Source organism: Talpa europaea (genome assembly GCF_964194135.1).
Source record: "Talpa europaea genome assembly, chromosome: 13".
In the NCBI taxonomy this organism is placed as follows: Eukaryota; Metazoa; Chordata; class Mammalia; order Eulipotyphla; family Talpidae; genus Talpa; species Talpa europaea.
In genome coordinates this window covers 41,120,401-41,141,075 of record NC_140080.1, presented here as the reverse complement: position 1 = coordinate 41,141,075, position 20,675 = coordinate 41,120,401, and the positions used below count along the sequence as shown (strand labels likewise).

The window sequence follows — 20,675 nt, the reverse complement described above, 5'->3', positions numbered from 1 at the left end:
CTTTCTGTGCCTCGAATGGGGGTAATTGCCAGATGTGAAGATGAAATGAGGCAACATGTGTGAAGGGTCTAGGACTTAACATAGCCACCAAATTTTGTAGAAACAAGTTTGCTTCTCCTTCTTTCCAACAAGCTTTCTCTCTTGTTAATCGGGCCCCTCGAAAATCTATGGGTGTTTTATCTTCCCCCTGAGGGATTTATTTAGCAACTGGAAGGAGATTGTAGGCAGTACTCTTTTGGGAGGTGACATCTTATTAATCTAGTAAAGATGTAGATTTTTTCTCGAGAATTTCCACCTATGCTGCAAATAGCCCATATCCTTTGAGATTGTGCTGGAATGTTTAATTGGGTGTGATAATCAGCACAAGATATCTGAAGTAGAGTTCTGTATAAATTATTCTCGAATCCAGGAGCTTCAGAAGAAGTAGGAAAGAGTGAGGACAGAGGGCATAAGCTGACAGGCACCTTTCTCTTAGTAAGCACAGCAAATATCAAGGGATTTCAACAGATCTAGACAACCTATTAAAGAGGATTTTGGAAGAATACACTCACCTGGGTGGGTTGTGTTCTCTCTTTGCTGTGTTTTCCAAACTGCTTTCATGAGTCACCTGCACCACAATCGCCGGGACCTTTGTTAAACTGCGGATTCCAGGACTTACTGACTCAGAAATATTTTCAGTGCAGCACCCAAATCTGAAGTTGTGCAAGGGATTTTAAAGTATTCTAATGTTTGAGAACCACTACTATCAGCAGCAGAATTCTTCAAAGTCCAAAACAAAGATTTTGCAAACTTAATTTAGGCAGAACACATATTTGGATTTGACCTATTCCCAGTTCCAGGTTTCTGAAATCGGCACTGACAAGAAATTTGGGCACTTGCAGGCTTAGCCTGAAGAGGCCTATCCTATATAGAAAGAAATAATTTCTTTTTAAAAAATATTTATTTATTTATGCATACAAGAACTGGGTGGGGTACAGGCCAGAGGTGTGGGGGTAAGAGGATTTACCAGAGACAGAGTGGGGAACAGAACAAGCATATCTACTGAAATACACTGCTGAGCAGAGCAGCGGGTGAGTCAGGAGAGGTCTGCTGTGCCATGTGGGTATGTCCCTGGCTGGGGATCGAACTCATGCTGCGGAGGCTGTGAATAGCTTCATAGGCTGTGTCTTAACCCCTTGTGCCACCAGGGAGGCCCAGAAAGAAATAATTTCTATAACAGCATCCTAAAGCAAGAGAGATGGACCCCCAGGTGCACGTGTGTGGTTGTTTTATAGAGAAAGGTGCAGACCACCTTGTTACAAGAGCTGGCAAATATATTCTGAATTCCCTGAGCATCTGCCTTAATCATTTTCATTTATTTGTTTACCTATTTCATTATTTGATAGGGCATTTACCCCCATTACACAGATGTGGCTACCGAGGCTATGAAAAGTAAGCTGTCCAAATGTGTACTGGCAATTAATAGTGAGAATAGATTCCAAGGCCATGTTTTGAATTAGGGGTTGGCAAATTATCTGACCTGATGCCTGTATTTTGTATGTTCTAAAAGCTAAGAATAGTCTTTATACTTTTTAATTGTTAAAAAAAATCAAAGAAAAACACTGTTTCTGTGACAAGTGAAAATTAGATGAAATTAAAATGATGTCCATAAATAATTTTTATTGGAAAACAGCCATGTTTATTCATTTTTCTATGATCTGCAGTGATTTTCTCACTTCTACAGCAGATTAAGTTGTTGTTATAATGATCTTATGCTTCAAAAGGCTGAAAATGTTTGCTTACAGGAAACTTACAGGAAATAAGTGCTGACCTCTGTTTTAAACCACTCTGCCAGTGTTCCCCAAACCTCAATAATTTGAGTATTACTTTTGTGATTTTTGCCACTTTCTCGTGCCATCTGGAGCATTTTCTGTATAGCACTTTTCTTTAGCTCAATTAGTTTTCCTTAAATAAATTTATTTTATAAAGAAACAAAACATAAGTTGGAACCAGCAATAATTGCAAGAAATTGAAGTAAAAACAAATGCAGGACACACAAAACAATGTATCAGATTCCAGCTAAATAGTTGGAGCAGGATGCTGCGTCACTATTACCCCTGTTTTCCTGCAGCAGTCCCCCCACCCCCACCATCACTGTACAGCTGTCTCCTGTTTGCAGGCTGCCCTCAGTCTGCTGAATCAACTTTACTTACAGGTGCAATGGGCTGGAGGTGCCTGGACCCATGTTCCCCTGTGGACAGCCCTTAACCAATAAATGATGGGTGTGGGTGTATCAATACCCCAGTTCCCTCCACACTCTTCAGGAAAATTCTAAGGCGTGTGTTGTACACCAGTCCCGGAGCTTCCGGGGGGACTAAACCTCACTGACTTCCTAACACATTCCCCTTGACTCTCTATGTCCTTTCACTCCCCTGCCCCTCCTTGCAACTGCCAAATAAACAAGGCACATTTAATTAATTGTCACCTCAATACCTGCTTCTTGGGGGTGCCCAAGTGAGCCAGCAGTGTTGTCTCTGAGCCTGAGACCTGTTATTCCTTATTATAAAAGAGCCATATGCAAATACTAGGTTTTAAGGATTAGCATGTATGTGAGTCCTGTTCTTTAACATAAATAAGTGATTAAAAATTAAAAAGGAAAAGAACCATTTTTTTTTTTTAACCATTAGATCTGATAATGTTGTGTCCGTCCTTGCGGAATAGATGTTTTGTCTTCAAGAGTGGTCTCTAGACCAGCAGCATCAGCAATACCTATGAACTTGTTAGTGATGCAAATGAACGCTCTAAACCTACTGAATCAGAAACTTTGAGTGGGGCCCAGCGTCTGTGTTTTAACAAGCCTCCCGATGATTCTCGTGCATGCTTAAACTTGAGAACCAATGCTTGACAATAAACAGCCTCTTGTTTGTAGTTCTGCATTCAGTGCATTCCTGAATTTCATCAGAATTCAGAATCATCCAAGACTTGTTTTCTCCCCTCAAAAGTGACTGACTGATGGTTTCCTAGTCAGTGAGGTAACCCTCGTTGCCTGCCAAGGCACACAGGTCAGTAACTAGACAGCTCTGATAGTGGATGATCTACTTCCTAGTCTCCAACTCCTTTTTGAGCCGTCTACCCATTCTCCCATGGGAATGCAATCACCAGGTCCATGCCTTCTCTAATTATAAAGAACTTTTCCTATCATGTCATGCTATTCATTCAACAAATGCAGATCATTTTTTTAAAGGTTTGCTTATTTATGCATACAAGAGTTGGGTGTAAGCCAGAGATGTGGGCAGGGGGGCAGTGAGAGGATTCACCAGAGAGAGTGGGGAGCAGTACAGGCAGATTGACTGAAATACTCTCCTGAGGGGAGCAGCGGGTGAGACAGGAGAGGTCTGCTGTGCCATGTGGGTTGATTGAACTCATGCAACAGTGGCTGGCGATAGCTTGATAGTGCTGTCTTTATCCCCTGTGCCACCAGCAAGGCCCAAATGCAGAGCATTTAATGTGACTCTTTCCATAGAACTTGTGGCCAAATTCAGAGTGAGAATTAATCAGGTTACTTGAAAAATAAACATAAATAAATGCTTCCTTAGATAAATGTATTTTAGAGAAAAAGATGTGAGTGGAAATCTAGAATTTCCTTTTTCTTTCATGGATTATTCAGATTTGTATTTAATTTGACTTGGTTTCTTGCAGCCTCTCTCTCTTAGTCACATCTTTAAGAGGAAAAAAAAAATCTCTGCCTTTAGAAAAACCTAGAAATACTGTAGATTCATTACTACACACAAAATTGGGGTTCATGTTCCTCTTTAACTGTAATCCATTCTTTCCTCCAAAAGAGTAGATTGGATATGCCTCTTAAATATTCTTTCACTGGGTAAGAATAGTATTCAATATCATTTTTTTTGACAAAGGAGCTAAAGTTCTCAGCAGAGGAATGTTTACTTCCCCAGGAAGAATTTTTTTTAGTTATTTTGAGAAAAGTTAAAAGCCATTTGTACACTAATTGTACGTGTGGGCATGGCGGCCCCTTAAATGCAACTGAATTGGCAGCTGTATAGATTTTCAGTTACGGAAATAAAATGGCTAGAAGCTTTTTTATTTAGGACTAAACCTTTCTAGATGATTTAGCACAACTGGCATTTTGAATGCCAGCCCTAGAAAGAGACATTTGCAAATGAAGGTCCAGCTCTCTGGAACACTGGCTGTTTTTTTATTTTTTCAATAACACATTCTCCCTTGTACACCAACGTTTAGACACCTGAATAAAGTGATTTTTTTCTTTCAGGTCTAATTTGCAGGAAAACAATTTAAAAAGTGTGTATTAGCTGATTGAGGTAAAACATTTTCATTTGCTGAGATAGCCTCCTGCAAATTCTAAATAATTTTCCAGAAAACAAAGTTCAAGTAAAGAGAAGGGAGAATTTTTTTCTCCTACTTGGTGAGAATTTGCACAGTTGCAATCTTTTCAGATAATCCAAGAATTATTTTCAATGAAGTTACTAGGAAATAAGGATCTCTATGGAATGGGGAAGCTGCTTGTGAGTTCAATCCTGGTGAGATTGTGTTTTGGTGCATGCGGTCAGTAGTAGATTAGGGCAGTGAGGGGATGAGGCCTACGAGCATTTGAACAGCTAATGCTTATCAAACACCTCACCTTACTTCATCACATGTTTCACTGCTCTTTCTTTTGTCCCACCTGCTCAGATGTGTGCAACAGTGCTCTGAGCATGGAGCGTGTAAGACAGAGCATGTGAACTGAATGTGTGTTCCTTTCTAATATTGGGAAGTGATTCAAAGTTGTTTGTCTTCTGCTGGGGATATGAGAGGCAGAACTCACATGGACTGTCCTAGTCCTACAGTTTTAGTATCAGAAAAAACTCTAGGGCCTCCCCTGGTGGCGCAGCAGTTGAGTGCTGGGTTGTGAAGCTGCCTGCAGCCTCTGCAGCGCCAGTTCGATCCCCGGCGAGGGTCCCACATGGCGCGCAGACCTCTCCTGCCACCCACTGCTCCCCTCAGCAGTGTACTTCGGTCCTTCTGCCTGCTCTGCTCCCTGCTCTGGCTCTGGTGAATTCTTTCACCCTCCCGCACTTCTGACTGTACCCAGTGCTTATATAGATGAATAAATAAATCTTTAGAGAGAAAAAAAAAAAGAAGAAACTCTAGCAGTCATTGAAATCACCACCTTCATTTACTCTTTGATCAGCCATTCACACGCCACTTAAATGCCTTCACTAAAAAACAATTCACTTCTTCAAAATGTCCTGAGAAAATTCTGAGAAGTTCTAATTACTTGAAATTTCCCCCTCTGCTCATCCTACTCAGTCTTCTGCCCCAGGCCATTCTACAACTGGGGAAGGTAAGCCACAGATTGGTCAAAATACTTGCTTGGGGATAGAAACAGGGGTAGCGGGGGTCAGGCTGGGGACCCACCCAGGCCCAGGGGGCCCTGGCCTAATGAATGAGCCCTGGAGCAGGAGTTCCTAATGCTTGGGCATTAGGCCAGGACCCCACCCTCTATTTGGCTTCGAAATAAATAATGTTTCACTTATTCCTGACAGTTGTTCAAATCAAAGGTATTAGAATATGTTTGGTGTAGAAATTTAACCCACGCAGGCAACCCTGTAAAGAAATGTGGTCTCTCCTTGTACAGTTATGCATGAGCATCTGTCCGAGCAACTGGAGCCAAAGAAAAAAAAAACAACAAAGTGCAGCAAGGCAAGCTGAAGTTATGATGGAGCCCCGGGTTGTGGGATGCTGGCAGCAAGCCAAACCACATGGGTGTGGCGCTGCAATAGGTGATTCGCAATTGAGTCTTGTGCCCCCACTTTTCATGATAGAGATGCAGCTACATACCTTCTGTTAACTATTAACCACTGTTCTGCAGCAGTCTCTCAGAGCATTCTGGATCAAAGAACATGGGAAGAGATAGGGTGCTCTTACTTCTTGGGTTTACCCAAGAAAACTAAAGTTTGGAATCAGCATTGGATGGAATAAAATATGATCTCTTCCTCCTCTTCCTCCCCTTGTATGCAAAGACCTGTCTGAATGTGTTTATCCACCGAGGAAAAGGTGCACCAAGAAATCAGATAGTGTTGGCTGTAGCTTTATTTTTATGGCAGGTAGTGTTTTACATAATTCCAGGGCCTTGAGCTTGTCCAAGGAAGGACTTGTTTGCCTCCATCCCTGCCTCCCCTTCCCAGAACTTGTGATACTCTTTCTCTGGTTAGAATGATCTAGAACTTTTTCTGAAGGAAACAGCATATAAGATTAACATTCCTTGTCCCTTCGATTAGCATGACTGTCATTAATACACGCACGTGCATGGTCCAATAGAATTTCAAATGGCAGAAATTTTACAAGTGACGTCACTTGTAGGAGATGTTCTTAACTGTGTTTTTAACTAACTAGGTAGTATTTTGTTAAGGAGCCAGACATGTAAGTAGGCTAGATAGAAACACTGGTTCCTTGTACACCCCTCTCACTCTCTGTAATCTTCCCAACACAGCAGCGTTCCTGTAATAACAGTTCTGATGAGTTCTCCCTGGTGAGCACAGCAGAAAATAGTGGAGTATTATCGATTAATCAAATCAGGATAGGTACTAATCACCAACTGCTCTTTTGTTCGTGTTCCTTTCTCTCTAGCAAAATGCATGCTGTCTCACTGGTTTGTTTAATGGTAATCATTTCAAATTTGTTCACTGGGTTTTGATGAGCAAAATATAACAATCTATTGTGCTAGGAATATATCAGGTCTTCCCCATGTTGTAACATTTTCAAGTGCCGTTTCAATGAGATGAACTTCAGCTAGCTTTGAGCTGGTATGCTACATTCCAGCCTTTCTTCCTTGTAATCTGTATAGCAAAGGCTTTTTTAAATATTGTTTTTATATTTTTTTGGCTACAAATAATGACTGACACCACCCAACTCCAACTGACTTTAGGAGGGAAAAAGGCGTTTGTCAGCTCATAGATTTAGGGTATGAAATTTAGATTTAGTTTCAAAGGGTAAAACTGTCTTAAAACATTTTGGCCTCATCAGCCTTAGGATGCTGGATTCTCTTACAACTCTTCTTCCTTTGGGTTGGCTTCATTTTCAGACAAACTGTCACCATAAAGTGGCCACAAGGGTCACCAGCATCTTCAAATGCAAAGTTTCTATCAGTTTAGCAACATCAGGGAAAAGAGACTTTCTTTCCTTAATAGTTTTTTATTGTGGCAAAATATAGATAAAAGAGCTTTTTTATTTTATATATATTTTACATCATTCTTCATTTTTGTACAATGTATGCTTTCTTCTCTCAGGTATAGCCCTGGTAAAATTCCCACCACGCAGTCACCCATGCACCATCAACGTCGTCCCTTCTGCTCTGCCCACCCCCATTTGCATCCTTCTCCCTTCTCCTCTGCAGAATGTCGCTGATTTATAGTTGCCTGTTGACTTTTGATTTTTTTAATTATTTATTTTTTTAAGATGTATTTATTTTTTTATACAAGCACTGGGTACAGTCAGAATCACGGGAAGGTGAGAGAATTCACCAGAGCCAGAGCAGGGAGCAGAGCAGGCAGACTGACGAAGTACACTGCTGAGGGGAGCAGCGGGCGGCAGGAGAGGTCTGTCACACCATGTGGGACCCTCGCTGGCGGCCGGGGATTGAACCGGCACTGCAGAGGCTGTGGGCAGCTTCGCGGCCCAGCGCTCAACCACTGCACCACCGGGGAGGCCCTGACTTTGATTTTTAATTTATTATAATTACTTTTTTTCCCTGATCCGTTATTTGGTTCCTTTACATTCCTCCTATAAGTGAAACCATCCAATAGTTTTCATTTTCTGAGGACTGGCTTTCTCTATTCTACCTGAGCTAAGGAATCCTTTTGGTCAGGGCATGGATGCTCTGATTGGTCACCCTTGGTCATGTGCTCAGCACTGGCACTGGGGACTGGGTTGGGTGATGGTTCCACAAAGGTAAACTAAGGCATCATCCTCCAGAGAGAAGGGATAAATGGTTAGCAGAAAATACTTACTTTCATCAGCAGATTACCTTGCTCCAGTAGAAGAAGTGTGCTAAGATAAAGCTTGAGATTTATAATTCAGAGCCCTGGATTCTTTCTTTTCCCAGTTTGGTCAAGTGCTAGCTTTGTGACTTTGGCAAGTTAGCCTCTTTGATCTCAGTCTCTGCATCTAACAATAGAGATAAAAACTCAAAGGTTAGAGGAGGAAAGAGACAGTATTTAGCATTTGTTAACACTGAGTAAAGGGTAGACAAAGATTAAATAGTTTTTCCTACTTTTTAAAATACAGTTTTGTACTCTGGCATGGTCCAAATATTACCTCCCAGTGGAAAGGTCACAAACTCTCAAATCTTAGTTTCCTGCTTTCTACTTAGTTGATTCAAATCAATTGCCTGCCGTTTTTCTAGGCACTGAGGACATAATAGTGATCTCGCTATAATGATGCCCTTGAGAAACTTATATTTTAGTGAGGGACAATGATCACAAATAAAGAAGGATTAGAGTATATATAATATATATACGGGTTTCCCCCATTATCCAAAAGTAGAGCATTCCAGTGAAATTTTTCATAAGCCAAAATGGCACAAAGAAGCAATTTCCACTAATTTATATGGAAGAATTTTTTAGTGTCCCCAGATACAAAAAATAACCTACCAGATCATTCCAAATTGCATGCTAAGCCTAAAATAACACTAAGATATTGTGAAAGCTGGAATGACATGATAAATACAGTCTACCTGTAGAAAAGAGTTCCCAAGGAAGGAGAGCAGGGGAGCTACTTCCCCTTTCGAATTTTGTTATAAAAGTGGAAATGGGCTTCAGATTTCTTTCCCTTAGGGGAAAAAGGTCCTAATTTAGGTCTTTCCTAAAAGTGAAATAGCCAAATGCAAAGTGAGGTAGACCTATACTAGGAAGAAAAAATATAGAGTGTATAAAGAAGATCAAAACTTTTAGAATATGAGTCTGGAAGGTCACTCAGGTGCTCATGACATTAAGCAGTGTCCCTACAGAAGGGAGGAAGCCGTGCGCGGCAGTATTTCAAGGAGAGGAAACAAGTGAAAAGGTGCCCGGTGAGGCTGCTTTGATGGTCACGGGAAGTAGCAAAATAAATGAGGTCAGGGCCAGGGAGGGGTGGCACAGGCCAATGCTGAGATTGGAACCTGATTATGGTCCGGTTGGTCAGGATAAGGAGTTTGTATTTCATTCTAAGTGTGACAGGAAGCTGCTAGAATTTTATGCTGGTAAGCAATGATCTGACTTACATTATTCTGGCTACTGTGGGGAGGAAATGATAGTGGAACAAGCAGGAGAAAGTGATGATGAGGGTGTTATGATATTCTAGGGAGAAGAGTCTTGGACCAGGACACTGGTTTATAGGTAATAAGAGTAAGGAATCCCTTTAATAACTTGAGAAAATGAGTTTGCTGACAGTTTGGGTGGCATGGATGAGAGACAGGTGTTTGGTCTGAGTAACTGGGTTAATGGTGGAGCCATTGGCTGAGATAGGGGGCAGGTTTTTGTGTTGGGAGTGGGGAATGAAGAGTTCAGTTTGAAATGCTTTTTTGCATAAGCCAAGCTGGATGTTGGGTAGAAGAGAGATATCTGGAAAAGACCTCGCTTAGAGCTATAACATTGAATGAATTCCTCTTTGGTTAATAAACAATAATTTCAGCCATGGGAAAGGATGTGCTCACTTCAGGAGCGATTTTAGATTGAGGACAAGGGAGGACAGAGCATTGTCCCTCCCATAGTGGGGACTTTCTACATATTTATTTCAAATGGAAGATTATTCCAGATTTAAGTGTAAAAGACATGGAAGTGGACAAAGTTAGTTTGCTTGAGGTCAGATGGGGGGGGGTGTTCAGAGTCTTCTAGGCTGAGCCTTGTCCCCACCTGCCCAGACCTGGAAATGCATATAGGAGCCCCAGTTAACCAGAGAGGCGCTAAAGAATAAACACTGAAACACATGGAGAGATCTATCCACTCTGATGGTCTGCCATTCTCTTCCTGGCTGCCTGACACCTATGTTTGGCCCACCCTGGCCAACACATCCAAAGGCCCAGGCTTAGTTTCACGGTTCTGTTACGTAGATAACCAGATTTATAGTTTGTTGTCTGTAAATTTGATTAGAAAACCAGCAGATGGAATTACAGTCAATGAGAGTTGGAAGAGAACTCAGAGATCACCTCTTCCAATCCCTTCTGCTTATTGAGAAGTGAATGATGACACTTAGAAGAAAAAGGGGGCTTTCTTAAAGGAACCCCAGAAAAACCACAGCCAGTGATAGCTCCTCCATTCACTGGTAACCATGTTATGAAGCCAATGTGATGAAATCGTAACATTCCTTTGGAAGGGCCTCCCCTGTGGCGCAGCGGTTGAGCACTGGGTTGCGAAGCTGCCCGCGGCCTCTGCAGCGCCGGTTTGATCCCCGGCCACCGGAGGAGGGTCCCACATGGCGCGCAGACCCCTCCTGCCGCCCGCTGCTCCCCTCAGCAGTGTGCTTCGGTCCTTCTGCCTGCTCTGCGCTTCGGTCCTTCTGCCTGCTCTGCTTCCCGCTCTGGCTCTGGTGAATTCTCTCACCCTCCCGCGCTTCTGACTGTACCCAGTGCTTGTATTAAAAAAAAAAAAAAAAAAAAAATTTTGGAAAATGAAACTGCATGGTCAGTTAAGAGAGCTGATTTGGTGGTGAGTGAGTGTCCATAAAAGGTGTCAGGTCTTTTGAGAGGTCCTTGTTAGAGGAAATTTTGGTCATTTGAAAGTGAATTCCCCTTCTCTTGAGAGTTCTTAGTCTAGGGTTCATGAATGTGCCTCAAGAAATATTGGGCTCCCCAGAAATTGTGTATATATGTCATATACATCTATTTCTTTTCCTCAGTATGTTCTCAAGAATTTACTAGATTTTCACAAACCCTCAAGGAGAATTTAAAACAAGAGTCTGAAAATCCTCATGAGAAACAGGATGACTGACCATTTCAGACAGTGTACTACATTAATCACAGCAATGTAGTTACCTATTTGCATTAGCTTGTGTCCAGATGCAGATCACATAAATAAGCTGCGTTTCTGGGAAGAGTAAAATAAATGACAAATAAACCAATTAACATGTAGTAAAAAGAAGTACTCATGTTTAATCTTCAGTAAAAGGTACAGAAACTCTTGTCAGACTTCTCTATGCCAAATTTCAATATGCCGGTAGCTTTTTGCTATAAAATTATTTGGATTTTTTTGAAGAGTTTTATTTCTTTTTTTAAAAAGAATTATTTGCTTGTGCATACAAGAGCTGGGGTACAGGCCAGAGGTGTGGGGGATGGTGAGAGGATTCACCAGAGAGAGAGAAGGGGGCATAATAGGTGGATTGACTGAAATACACTGCTGAGGGGAGCAGCGGGCAAGTCAGGAGAGGTCTGCTGTGCCATGTGGGTTGCTCCCTGGCTGGCTGGGCAATCGAACTCATGCTGCAGAGGCTGCAGATGTTGCGGACAGCTTTATAGGTTGTGTCTGAACCCCTGCGCCACCAGGGAGGCCCCTGTTTGGCATTTTTTTCCCCCTGCAACAAGGATTTTTATTTTATACATGACCTTTCTGTCTAAACATTTTTTTTTTTTTAATTTCCACATAATAGGACCCCGTGGGCACTGGAATCCAACTCACCCATGCCTATTTCCTGTAATGGACGAACTTGATGCTAATGTCAGGTATGTTCCATTTTGTATATGTTGTGCTGCTAAATTATAGTGCTTTGTACCATGAAGTCTCTGAAAAATCTGTTGTAGAGTCACAAAGCTAATGGCTGGATTTTCTTTATCATTTCATTTATAATCATGAATGTGTTACTTTTCAATTATCTGTACTTTTTTCATTTTTACTAAAGTGAAATATGACTGCCCACGTTTCCAGGTGACTATGTTAAAAGTGTGCATAGTGGGAGATGCTGTTATATGAAAATACATCTTCATCTTTGAAACAGGAGGAAAGATGTATTTAAATGGGCTAAAAATAAGACGATCTGTACATCTAAACTTTTGATATATATTCAAATAACTTTTTATAACAGGCTCTAGTTTGCTCAGTTCTTTTTTTAACCAGGTCGTTAGACTCTGTGACATAATGGTTGCATGGGATAGTTACATAAAGCTAAATTGTTTTTGTTTTGTTTTCCTGTAATTTCCTGCAGCCCTTGGAGATCAAATAATAGGCTGACTCCTCGGGAAATTATTTTCATTGAAGGTTTACTGCACTTTATTTGACACAACCAAGCAGTGCGAAGAAGAAAACAGTATTCAATAAGGTTTGAGTGTTTATGAACTGGCATTTGAGAGTGAGGATTACCCATAGGTAATCCTGGAAGACACCCTTAAAGAATGTACCTGGTACAATCCCGGGAACAGATTTTCTTTCACTTGAGATTTGTAGAAAAGCAGGTTTTAGGTAGAGATCAGGGACTCTATGTTTGATGTAGCAGAGGATTGTGACAAAAGGGAGCTGTCAACTCTCTTGGCAGAAACGCCATTGTTATGTGAATTGAGTTGCAAAGATGTGCTAAACCCCTACCTGGGGTTTCCTTCAGGCTACAATGTTTCTCTGCATAATCCCTGGCATGTAGTAGGTTTTTAATAAAGAATTGCTGATCAGCTTGTCCTGCATACATTCTACATATCCAACAGTGTGGTAGTAAATTGAGCTGTGCACAGAGACTCTGTATATTTCGCCACAAATCCTTTCACACTCTCAATAGAAGCATTGCCGATCTTGCTATTTATTTCACACACTGACTTGATGCGCAGATTTTGAGATTGGTGCATTGCCTTTAATTTGCCTTTAAACAGTGTGACATTTGCATTGAGAAAACATAGTGGGATTTGGAGAATTCCAGTTTTATTTTTGTTCATTAAAAGGCCAAAGTGAACAATATTAATGGTGATAAGCTGTGAAATCTGTTTGACATTTCAGACACTGTATCAAACTGGATTATTTGGTTACAATGCACTTTTTTTTGGATAATTCAGATTTTTTTGCATTTATGGAATATTTATTTTATTTTTTGATCAATCAACTTATTTAATAATTTTTTTATTTTATTTTTTAAAATTTTATATATTTTTTTACATCACTTTTCATTTTTGCACAATGTATGCATTTTCATCTTGGTTATAGTCCCCATACAATTCCCACCCTCCTTGGTTTGACCCTACTCCCTTCTCCTCCCATCCCCCGTAGTGTGATCCCTAAGATTTCTGGCTTTTTAACATTTATTTATAGCAGCGCTGAATTCTAACGGTAGAGTACAATTCAATTTAATGAACATTAGCCATTCTCATGAGTGCTGTGGAACAACAATGCAGGATACGAGATGCTTTCACTACCCAGAACTTGTCTCTGGAGCATCCTCCCTGTCCGTTTCTAACCGGATCCCCTGCATCTTCCCTTCATCACCCAGGCCTCCTCTCTATCTGCAGTGCTGCTCTAACTGCCACTGATTTTCCACCCATTTCCTCCTCTGTATAGCCTTTGGGTGTCTATTATAAAGGCCTCTGTTTAGGCTCACATTTATCAAATTGTGATGCATACATGCCTAGTAACAGACAATCATTTTAGGTGGTATAGGAACACCCTTTTTATTTTCAAATAATATTTGTGTTAAGGTAACCTTATTGTAAAGAGCAATGCAATTTTGCCACTAATAGTAGTGACATAAGGTTTCCTTGTAAAATTCATTTATTTAAAATGTAAAAGTTAATTTATTGAAGCCAAGGAGGAAGATATGGGGTAGGGAAAAGGAGGGGAAGGAGGTAAGTGTTTGGTGATGGATGGAAACCAGACTTTTTGGAGTGATCTTGGTGCAGTGATTACAGATGTCAATTACAGTGCTGTCCACCTGCAACTCAAGTCAGGCTGCAGGCCAACACTACCTCAACAGGAATAAGTTGATATAAAGGAAACTATAATGTGATTTAAAACTTCTCATTAATAAATAAATGTGAAAAAATCAGAAGGAGACATATTATGCTAATGGTGAAGGTCTAGAAACATTCTAGGTTTAACTAGATAGAGTACTTTTTTTAAAGATTTATTTATTTATGCATACAAGAGCTGGGATGTAGGCCAGGGGTGTGAGGAGTGAGAGGATTCACCGGAGGCAGAGTGGGGAGCAGACTAGGCGGATCTATTGAAATACACTGCTGAGGGGAGCAGCGGGTGAGACAGGAGAGGTCTGCTGCGCCATGTGGGTATCTCCCTGGCCAGGGGTCAAACTCACGCTGCAGTGGCTGTGGAGAGCTTCATAGTGCTGAGACTTAATCCCTTGTGCCATCATGGAGGCCCTAGATAGAGATCATTTTATTAGTTTCAGAGCAAGAACCAGAAATTCTCTTTTTTTTGGTCAGGAACTGTCTTCACTTGGCAAAGTGCCTATGTACAGTGAGAGTCGAAGGGCAGGTCCCTGGCACAGGAGAGGACTTTTCCTTTGCTTGCTCTGAAGACAGGAAAATCAATGAACAGAAGAGGAAGAAAGTTGGAGAAAAGGGTGATTCAAAGAAAAACATGTGAATATGGGCTCTGCTTGGAAGTAGTGAGGCTTGGGAGGCATGGGACTGGGGGGACTTCTAGAGTAGTTAGGTTGCCTGCCTTTGATTCATTTATTTGATTACATTTATTTATTTTCTTACATCATTCATTTCTGTACAGTATTTGAGTTTCCCCCTCCAGTTTGTTTCTTTTAAATGTTAAGCTCATGTAAGCTGAATTTTCTCAGGATCCACTTCTTCAGTGGAACTTCCTTGCCTGACCAGGAATTGAATACTGAATGTTTACCTGTCTGAGGTCATCATGAACTATAAACTCAATGTACATGATGCCATTTAATTTTCAGAACACAATGAGGCACAAGCTATTATTATCTCCATTTTACAATGTGTGGTCACTAAGGAACAGAGAAGTTCAGAACCTTATCAGAGTCATACGACTACATTGCTTCCTGCTAGAGGACAGATGGTATGTGTGTGTGTGTGTGTGTGCGCGTTGTGTGTGTGCATCTGCGTGTGTATGTGTTTGTGTCTCTGTGTATGTGTCTGTGTAATGGCTGCCTTTCCTGTCCTGGCAAATGTGGTTTAGAAGAAAGGATGCCTGTGCTAGAATGGACACCATAAAGGCACAGGATGAGAGAAGACCACAAATTGCCTAGGGACATTTCAGAAATCCAAGAGAAAGTTTTAGATGTTTCTGAACTGAGAGAGTCCCACCATTTTTTCCCAGATATCAAGGGACAGAGAGGTCCTACCTAATACTTAGGCCAGATAAAATGTCTGGCATGTCATCATTTTGTCAGCCACTTCGTTGTTTGTTTTGGTTTCATTAACTGATAATTCAGCTTGACCGTTGCTGCTGTATGTCTGTTAGTTATAGTTTCTGTGAACTATAAGGTAAGACTAAAAACAGAGAATACTAGTTCTTGTTTTAGAAACATGAGATGTACTACAGGCATTTTTCTCCTGAGGCTCTGCATTGCAGAGAGCAGTTGACGCAAAAAGGAGCGATTTACCACGGGAAGCCAGCAGTGAGTCAGGTCCTGGTTGGAAAGACAATTTCCGAAGAGTGCTCTCCTTGAGTAAATACTGTCTTCCAAACTTAGCAGTGGGCAGACAGCTGGTTCTGGTCTGTTGCTCCTTGTTGGGACACTCTTGTGGCATTCTCAAAAAGAAGAAAGGAAAGTGGAGGTGGTAGCTTTGGAGATTTTGCCAGAGAAGCTGTGAGAACACCAGTCACCAGCTTTAGGCAGTGACCCCGGTGCTGTGTTGGAGTCCATGAAACACTCCCACCTCAATTCAGAGATAGCCCCCGCTTTTGTTTTGTTTTCACTGCCAGATTCCTCCCACTGCTGCTCCTGGTGCTCCCCAAGTGTGATCAGCTCAGGTGTGATCCCCCAAGGCAACACAGGTCTCTGTCTTTTCTTCCTGCTGCTTATTGCAGTTAGAGTTTCTGCTTTCTTTTCTTTAAATTCAATACCTTTATTTCTTTTTTTAATTTTTTAATTTTTAAATTTTATATATTTTTATTTTTTATTTATTTTTTAATATTTTATTTTATATAATTCTTTACATCCTTTTAAATTTTTGCACAATGTATGCATTTCATCTCGGTTATATTCCCCATACAATTCCCACCCCCCCCTTGTTTTGACCCTAATCCCTCCTCCCCTCCTCCCTCCACCCGCCCCCCACCAGTGTGTCTCTGGTTTATAGTTGCTTGTTGATTTTGATTTTTACCTTGTTATAATTAGTCTTTTTCCTGGTCCCTTATTTAGGTTTTCTAAATTCCTGCTATGAGTGAGACCACCTGGTATTTTTCTTTTCTTTCTGGCTTACTTCGCTGAGCATGATCCCTTCCAGCTCCATCCATGTTGCTGCAAATTGCAGAGTAATATTCCATTGTGTATATGTACCACATCTTCTTGATCCAGTCACCTGTTTTGGGGCATTTGGGTTCAAATTAAAGAGCTTCTGCATAGCAAAAGAGACAGTGACCAAAACAAAGAGACACCCCACCGACTGGGAGTAATTTTTGCACACCACACTAATGATAAATGATTGATCACAAAAATCTACAAAGACCTGATGAGACTCAACAAAAACAAAGAAAATAATCCAGTCACGAAATGGGCAGAAGAGCTAAAAGGAAACTTCTCCAAAGAGGAAATGCAAATGGCCAATAGGCATATGAAAAAAATGTTCAGCATCAATTCTAATCAGGGAGTTTCTGCTTTCTAAGAATATTTTCACTTCATTTCTTGTTCCACAAAGCAGAGGGTTCAGGAGGGAGAGGAAAATATACACAGATTTGCTCTTTGAAGTTTCTCTTAAGAATCCTCTCAGAGAATAGATAAGGTTGACTTATACTTTGATTCTTTTTAATAGTGGCATTCTCTGGACTCACCCTCTGCCTCCTGGCTCTCCAAGCTTCCCTGCCGAGAGTTCCTCACTCAAAAAACACCCTGACTTAAAATTCTGTTTCTTATTTACAAAATAGCTGTTGTGCTTTCTCATTAGCAACAGCAAAAGCATCCTATAGGGATGATGAGTCATATAAAAGGAAGCATCTTCCTTCTTTTGCTAGGGGTTCAAGGGAACTCAGAGCTACGTTGCTAATTACCACTAGCAACAGGGGAAAATCTCCAGGCACTCACTGTCACTCTAACATGCCTGTAAGTTATTTTTCCAACACTTTTTGACACTTCATTTTGTTGTCTTTGTTTTATTAACAGTATCTTACATTGCTTACTTTTGTAATCCACTTTAAGGAAGGAAAACTGCAAGAAGAAAGAAAGGGGAGAGAGGAATTTGAGAAGAAGCCATTTTCTTGAGAAATAATCCTTTCTTTTCCTTTTGGTAAAGCTTGAGGCCTGGTGCTGGGGCACACTAAACATTTTTAACAGATCAAAATGGCAAAATTTTGTATAAAACACAGAAAAATTTGAATAAATACTGAAGCTGAGAACTAAATATAAAATACATAATCCTAATGCAAATGTGCCGCCTGCTGTATACATGTGAGAATGTTAATTTAAAACCATAAAAAAATGACAGCAATAACTGGCTTCAGTTAATCACCAGTTGCTTTAATTCTGTCATGGTACTAACTTGCAATTCATTACAGCAAATCAAGAAATCAGATTAACTGGAAATCAATGTGACCACCATTATTAATTGAAATCATCCGATGTTAATGAAGAGAAAAAATATTTTTTTTAAACAAGGGTGTTGATTTTGGGCTTGATGACTAATACTGGTGACAGTAGATGTCCTGCACTAACATCTGAGAATGAGGTTGAAATTTTTAATGCTAGGGAGTCTAAAGCTTTGAAATAACTCATAGTTTGACATCAGTGTGTTCAAGTTGTCGGTCCTAAAGACATCAATATGTAATTGATTTGGAGCCAGAGTTAATTGATGTTTGTAACCTGGCAATGGGAATTGTGAACATGTGCGGCTTTAAGGCAGTGAAATGTTTTGCAGGAAACCTCTCTTCAGGCTTTGAAACTGTGACATGCATTAGCACATAAGGAGAAAGTGAGTGGGTACCATTTAAAAGGGGTTATTTTTGTGTTGCTTTAGAAATGTAAATGAGAATAATACTTAACTTTATTGCTTGACTGATAAAATGGTGACTATTTAGTCTTTTGGGCAGGTCAGAAGAAGAACAATTATGAGCTGCAAAGCACCCTGTGATGGAGACCCTGTGTCTCAAGGGGTCCCCGGGAACCTTAGGCTAGAGGAGGCCTTGAAAGCGACCTGAGGGACTGTGCTATGTTTATATTTCTAAAGCAATGGTCTCTTGCAATGTGGGAAATTTGCTGTTTAGGGAAATAAGCTGGGAACCTTCTAGATGAGTCCGAAACTATCCAGCCCCCAAAGCGCTTGAACCACCATGATTTCAGCTGTTAGCACCATGGGAAGCTGGAAGAGTGAGTTTAAGTCTTCACTTTCCCACTCATTAGCTGTTCTAACCTTGAACTAACATCTCTCTGGATATTTAGCTTTGGAAATGGGATCTATATGAGGATTTATAAGAAATGTAGAGAAAACTTGAGGTGCAGCTCATGTGTTGTAAGTACCCCTGGAGCACATGCCTTCCTGAGAACCATGAGAGAGAGACCTTTATTACCCCCTAGGACTGGGATCAGTGACTACACTCCATAAACGGGCTTAAATTCAGTTGCCATTTAATCATTGGCTGACCTTATTAGTTGGTTGTTATATTTTTTGACTCTTTATTTTTTGACTCTTATATTCTTTGTCTTTGGCTGTGCCCACTCTTTGGTAAGAAAACTGAGGCTCCCAAAGGTAATAGACGATCCTTAGTATTAGGGTCAGCAGGTAGTGTGATTGAGATGTGGCTACTGCACTTCTCTGTCCTCCTCAGCTTGACTTTGCAGTTTTTATGAAGTTGGCCATGAAACTGGAGGGAAGTGGAGGGATCTAGAACTTGGATGTCTATCTTTTCGATTGTTAGAATTGTGCTCTGTGTGTTACAGCCAGCTCTCTTATATACAATCAGTCATTTGATTGGTAATCTCTGTTTAAAGGAAATACCTGTGACTCAGCACCTTCATTTGAGAAAATGGAGTCTGTTGTACATGTTTCAAACACAGGGAGATTTAATGCAGGGAGTTGGCATAGTGGTGGGAAGACACAGAGCAGGATCTCTATGATCCAGGCAGACAGGTAAAGGAAAGTCCTGGAGCCTAGTGGCTTTTTCAGGCTTTTATTGAGCTTTTACCAGGTACATGGTGGGCAGGGGTGCTGGGGATGGGGTGGGATGGGCTGGCAGACCTCCCAGCCCCCAGCGAGTCTTCACTCTCTCTGGGCTCTCTGGCGTTCTCGTTCTGCTGTCTTTTCTCTGTTCTCTCGTGGTGTCCCCGATGTCTCTGCTTCTCTGATGCTTCCACCACTGCTCTTTCTCTCTGCTGGCGTCCCCGTGACATCACCCTTATAAGCTGTCTCAGCCCAGGTGTGCCCACCTATGCATGCCCACACCCTCCTCCAAGTGTCCGCCATCAGGCATGCATGTAGGACCACAGGGATCCATCAATGCTAGTGGCAGGAGGGCAGAAAAGCCTGATCATCACTTACCCTACAGTTGGTCACAAAGTCTTCTGGAAGGGCAGAGAGAGGGATGTTAATCTGAAATCAGGAAGCTTCATAATTCCCTTCCCTGCCATGGATCTGCTGGAAACTGCCTGGCACTGTAACTGTCACACTTGTTGAAGGAGCCATTTGCCTCTGCTCTCACTGCTGAAGGTTTTCCCTTCTTCCCCTCTGAATTTTCCATTTGAAAAACTAAACCAGAAGGCAGCGGGCAAGGCCATATGGAAAATACATTCCCATTTCTTATCCTCTGTGACTGAGTCAAGTCCTTGAAAAGAGAAGCCAATATCAGGTACAACATCTTCCCTATAACCTTCCTTCCTTCTGGAACTCATGCTCTGGAATCTGGTGTGTTGGGCCGCGTGTGCTTCCCAGCTCACATGTGATCAATTATCCTAAATATTTAAATCTCAGGGCCCCTGAGTCTCCATCCATTTGTAGAAAGTTGTTAATTAACCTGTTCACCTTGTCCACGTGATTCTGGAAATTTGGTTAATCTGAAAATGGGGGCTTATCAATAACCCTGAATTTGTTCTGCTTCCCAAGCTGAATGTTGGCAACCTCCAGTTTGAACTGTTCCACTGAATCATATCCTGTGAAGGAAGGGTCCTCAGGATTCAAAGTTCAACATTGATGCTAGTAAAGCAGAAATTTCTTTATACTGAAAATGCATATGCAGTATTGCAGTATTGCATATGCAAAGTGAGAATATGCATTCTGTGTCATGTTTGATCAAAGTGAGATCCCTACTAAAATTGAAACAGAGTATTTTAGAAATCAGCAACTGAGCATTTCCAATTCTCAGACTCTATCCTCCTGAAACACACAGGGGGCTGGACCCTGCTGACTGGGCATCTCTTGTTACACATTCTTAGAACGGCTTTTCACGTACACCGAGGTCCTTTTCTCATGACACCTTGTCATCCCTCACTGCAGCTTGGTTCTTGTGAATTCTGCCAACCATCACCAATCTTTTTTAAAATCTCAAATTTCAGGAAGATTTTTCTAGATAACTTATTATGACCTAGGTAAATCTGGGAAT

At 41.1% G+C, this 20,675-nt stretch overlaps 1 protein-coding gene across 1 annotated transcript in view; it reads left to right on the top strand.

Moving 5' to 3' along the window:
- Positions 1-11,663: 11,663 nt before the first annotated feature.
- Positions 11,664-20,675, top strand: part of HTR4 (5-hydroxytryptamine receptor 4) — a gene marked incomplete at both ends in the record, with an annotated part of 125,481 nt that continues 116,469 nt past the window's right edge. The window contains one exon of the mRNA XM_084251793.1: positions 11,664-11,689. Within this exon, the coding sequence (XP_084107919.1) occupies positions 11,664-11,689 (26 nt within the window). The remainder of the gene's footprint in view (positions 11,690-20,675) is intronic.